The sequence below is a fragment of the Anas acuta genome, chromosome 22, assembly GCF_963932015.1.
Source record: "Anas acuta chromosome 22, bAnaAcu1.1, whole genome shotgun sequence".
Lineage (NCBI taxonomy): Eukaryota > Metazoa > Chordata > Aves > Anseriformes > Anatidae > Anas > Anas acuta.
Window position 1 is genome coordinate 6708986 of NC_089000.1, and position 4694 is coordinate 6713679.

General features: G+C 57.5%; 1 protein-coding gene across 8 annotated transcripts in view; it reads left to right on the plus strand.

Annotated features, from left to right (window-relative positions):
* Positions 1-3197, plus strand: part of CHD5 (chromodomain helicase DNA binding protein 5) — a 32287-nt gene extending 29090 nt beyond the window's left edge. For 7 of the 8 annotated variants that reach the window (XM_068658684.1, XM_068658688.1, XM_068658687.1 and 4 more), the window contains 7 exons: positions 116-224; positions 427-559; positions 1019-1214; positions 1345-1508; positions 1709-1823; positions 1940-1990; positions 2144-3197. In XM_068658684.1, coding sequence (XP_068514785.1) covers positions 116-224; positions 427-559; positions 1019-1214; positions 1345-1508; positions 1709-1823; positions 1940-1947 — 725 coding nt within the window. In that variant the 3' untranslated portion in view covers positions 1948-1990; positions 2144-3197. The remainder of the gene's footprint in view (positions 1-115; positions 225-426; positions 560-1018; positions 1215-1344; positions 1509-1708; positions 1824-1939; positions 1991-2143) is intronic. The other variant, XM_068658685.1, reaches the window with a different exon arrangement.
* The last annotated feature ends 1497 nt before the right edge of the window (positions 3198-4694 follow it).

Genomic DNA, 4694 nt, shown 5'->3' on the forward strand with positions numbered 1-4694 from the left:
GCACTGTTCCCGTGGCTGCCTGGGAAATCTCCTCGCTCACGCTGCCTGCTGTGCTCCTGCAGTGTCCCCAGCAGCTCTGCTGGCTGACCAGGCTGTCTCTCTCCTGTTTCTGCAGAGTTGCACACGCTGTGGCAGAATGAGGAAAGAGCTGCCATCTCCTCCGGCAAGATCTATGACATCTGGCACCGAAGACACGACTACTGGCTGTTGGCAGGAATTGTCACGTACCCTTTAGCTTTGTGGGCAGTTGCCTCCCCGCGCTGGGTGCTGGGGAGGCTGCGGGGGGAGGAGACCTCTGTGGAGCAGGGGGAGCAGGGCAGCAGGGGCGATGGGGAGGGGATGGAGCAGGGAAGGGGATTGGAGAGGTGTCACCGAGAAGTGCTGCCTCCTGGCCAGTTCTTCCCTTGACGCTTCCTCTGCGCCCAGTCACGGCTATGCCCGCTGGCAGGACATCCAGAACGACCCTCGCTACGTGATTCTGAACGAGCCCTTCAAGTCGGAGATACACAAGGGGAACTACCTCGAGATGAAGAACAAGTTCCTTGCCCGGCGGTTCAAGGCAAGTCACAGGTCCAGGGCTGGCGAGTCCTTAGCAGTGGCACAGCAGAGCCCCTGCAGCGAGGATGGAGCCAGAAAGCACTCGGCAGCAGAGCAGGAGGCGGCTGGGTGTTTTGTAAGACACTCGTGGCACTGCCCGAGGGGCAGAGCTGGAAGAGGGGGAGCACTCAGTGGCTCTGGAGGGTGGTGAGTCCAGGCTGGCCAGTCCAGGCTTGTGCCTGGGAGTGGACTGGGCGCTGTTCCTGCTCCTGACAATTGCAGTGCTATGGAAATGCTGCCCAGATCCCTTTCTGGGATGCTTGGTGTGTGACTGGGTCTGCTTTGGGATTCCCCAGGAGCTTGTTGGGGTTGGGGGGGAGGATGGCAGGCACGTGGGCAGCTGTAGCTTCCAGAGTGACACTGGTTTGCAGTGGTGCAGTCCTGAATCTGTCCCGAATCCTTGCTCTCCTGTACCCCCCAGTTGCTGGAGCAGGCCTTGGTGATAGAGGAGCAGCTTCGGCGGGCTGCGTACCTCAACATGACTCAAGACCCCAATCACCCGGCCATGGCATTGAACGCCCGTCTGGCTGAAGTGGAGTGCCTTGCTGAGAGCCACCAGCATCTCTCCAAAGAGTCCCTCGCTGGGAACAAGCCTGCAAACGCCGTCCTGCACAAGGGTACGCAGCGTGCTGGGGAGCGGCTCCTTGTGAGCGGCTCCAGGGCTGGAGCTGCCTCGCTGCCTACTGCACCCCAGGGGCAGGGGGGGGCTGGGGTGCGTGGCTCAGCTCCCGTGGGTGCTCCTTGCAGTGCTGAACCAGCTCGAGGAGCTGCTGAGCGACATGAAGGCCGACGTGACGCGCCTGCCCTCCATGCTGTCCCGCATCCCGCCCGTGGCCGCGCGGCTGCAGATGTCAGAGCGCAGCATCCTGAGCCGCCTCACCACCCGCGGGGGAGAGCCCCCGGTCCAGCAGGTCAGTGGGCTGTGGGCCAGGGCACAGAGCTTGCCCGGGAGGCCTGCGACTGCTCCACCTCGTGTGCGTGCTGTCTGTCCCCAGCTCTGCTCCCCAGCCTTGCCCTGCGATCCTGCTGGATTTTGGCAGGGTGGAGGGCAGGCTGGGGCTGTGCTCCGGGCACCATGACAGTGCCTGTTTCACCTTGTTTATTTCCTCAGGGCTCCTTTGGTTCCTCCCAGATCTACAACAACAACTTTGGGCCGAATTTCCGAGGTCCTGGGCCTGGTGGGATTGTTAACTACAGTCAGATGCCTCTGGGACCGTACGTGACCGGTAGGTTGGGATTTCTAGAGGACACTGACAGGGGAAATCAGGGGGCAAATTGTAGTGGGCCACGAGCAAACCCAAAGGACTGTGGGCGAGTGAGCTGTTTTCTCTCTTACCAATAGATATTTAGCCGTTTCTGAGATTTTCTTCTGCAGTTCCCATTTCCACCTGAGGTAAGGCTGTGCTTCAACTGCCTCCTTCCACGCGTCGGGGACTGGCTGTAGCATGCGTGCGGGTCCGTACGTGGTGTGAGAGGGCTCGGCGCTGCCGTGGCTCCCCCCACCCTGTGCCCAGCAGACCGTGAGCCCCCCTTTTTGTCCCCTCAGCAGCCCCCCGGGCCACCCTGCAGCCCACGAGCAGGAGCCGAGGGACGGCACCGCCACGGCGGGGCAGGGGACGCGCGGCGGCGCTGCCCGTGGGACGCGAGCCCTGCCGCAGGCCCGTGCCCCCTCGCCTTTGAGTGTGCTTCGCCCGATGTGACCCCCCCACCGCAAGGACTGCTCTGAAGGGGATTTCATTTCCTTGTACATTTTTTGCACTTTCTTATTGAAGACTTGAAGAGTTTGTCTGGAAAACGTGGGATGAGTTAAGAAGGGGTATAGAGTAACAGTATTTCTGTCTGTTTTTATCGACACGTATCAGATTTAAAGGGAGACCTGTTGGAAGCTCTGTTTCTAGTCCAGTTCCTCCATGCTGACCGTTAGGCGCCAAGCTTAATCCTGTTCGGTAGCTTCCCTGTGAGTTCTATTTTTATGTCTTCTTTGTGTTTGAGCAAGTGCATGCCCGCCGCTGCCCTGCTGCCAGAGGGAGGGAGTAAAGAGGAAGAGGAGGAGGGGGAGAGGAGCCTGTGCGTGGCTTTTCATGTGCCCTGGCCCCCCAGGCAGGTGGCTGAGCCTTGCCCCGGTGCCCCTCTGCTCGCAGCCTGCCCTGGCTGTGCTGGGGCTGTGCTGGGGCTCCTGGAGGAGGAGGCTGCAGGGGGAGCAGGTTGGGGAGCACCCGCAGTTGCTGCGGTGCTCGGCACGGGGTGTGCCCGGGCTGGGTTGTGCTCCCCTGGGACCCCTCTGAAGGAAGGGGCCAGAGAGCCCCCGAGCCCTCGGTTGCCCCCTTCCCTGTTCTCCATGGCCGTGGGCTGCCCGGAGCTGGATGAGGTCTGAGCAGGGCACAGGAGGGCGCGGGCAGGAACCGCTCCGGGCTGGAGCAGGGAGGTGGAAGCCTTTCTGCCTTCACGCCTGGCGGGCTGTTATTTTGTGATACTGACTGCAGCGTGATGACCTTTCGTAGGAGGTTTATGGCACCTGTAACCAACACACTCACATTTACTTTGTACTCTGTGTGTTTCGGTTTATGTTCTCTGTGTTTTAATAAATCCTGTAAAACGGAGGCAGGAGCAGCGTGGTTACTTGGCTGGTGGCTGCGTCCCGGCCCTGCCAACGTGCCCGCAGCCTGGCACGGGGGGCTCTGCCCTTCTGCCCACGGGAACGGGGAGGGATGCGAGCGAGCTGCTCAGTGAGTTGGGAGAGAAACCCCGAGAGGGCTCCCCCATGGTGCTGCCCCCACTTTGCACCAGAGCAGCACGGATGTGCCCACAGCCTGGCACAGCAGCCCTGGATCCAAACGGCAGCACCGGGGCAAAGCAGCACTTGTCAGCATCCTGCACACACACGGGGGTGCACACACGTGCACACCGGCATGCATAAACCCTGTGCACACACCCACGTGCACATGGGAAGGGGCTGCCCCCCCCCAGCCATCTCCCTGCAGGTGAGCTCTGCACGGGAAGCAGCCGCTGCCCCTTGCACACTCGCCTCCCACTCACACGTGTGCCTAGCCATATGTGTGTGCACACAGGTAGGTATTATGGATATAAAAAGCCATATTATAGTTTGATATGTAGCTGTAAATGGGCATTGATATAGGTATAGGTGTAATGGTATAGCTTTAGCGATGTAAATATATAAATAGATAAATGTGTATATATTTTTATATACATATGCATGCATTTACACACATGCATGTGCACATATCTAAATACACAAAGAGGGTGTGTGCTTATGTGTGTAGGTTGAGCTATACACATCTGTAATTTCTACAAGCGTGCACTCTATCTACATATGTTTACATATGAAGATCTATATATAGGGATGGGTGTATATTCAGGTATTGATATCCATAGCCCTACATACATATGTTTGTGTTTACAGCTATGTATGTACACATTTACATATCTACATTTCTAATCTGTGTGCACATATGTATACATAGATGTATCAATATATTTATGTATATGCATACAGGTGTATATATGTCTCCGTGTATGTATCCATGTATATATGTTATATATCAGTGTACATGTATCTACACACACATGGAGATGTGTAAATGTGTCACTGCCAGTCTATAGCAATAGGTACGAGTATATAGACTGACATAACCAGCTGTGTGTTATATCCACACGTATATACACTTGTCATCTGTATGTGCATATATTTACGTATGCCTGTATGCGTAGACACCTATAGCTGCATGGAGCTATGCAGTTCTGTGTCTGCTTACACGTGTTTATGCAGGTTTGCATAAATACACAAACCTTGCACCTATCGGTACCTACACGGGTGTATCTGTATGGGCTGATGTGTAAATCTGGCACACACTCACACACTGTCCCACCCCCCCACCTCCACTCAGCCGAGTGCTGCCGCAGGACACGTGGGTGCTGCCCCTTGGGGGCTCTGTCTGTGCAGGGCCCCCCTCACAGGGGCACCCCATGCCCCCCGCATCCCCCTCCCAGCCCCCAGCCTCCCCTCTCCTCCCGCCCCCATCCTAGGCACGGGTGCAGGAGCAGGCACGCTGCCCCCACGCCGCCGGGGAGAAGACTGG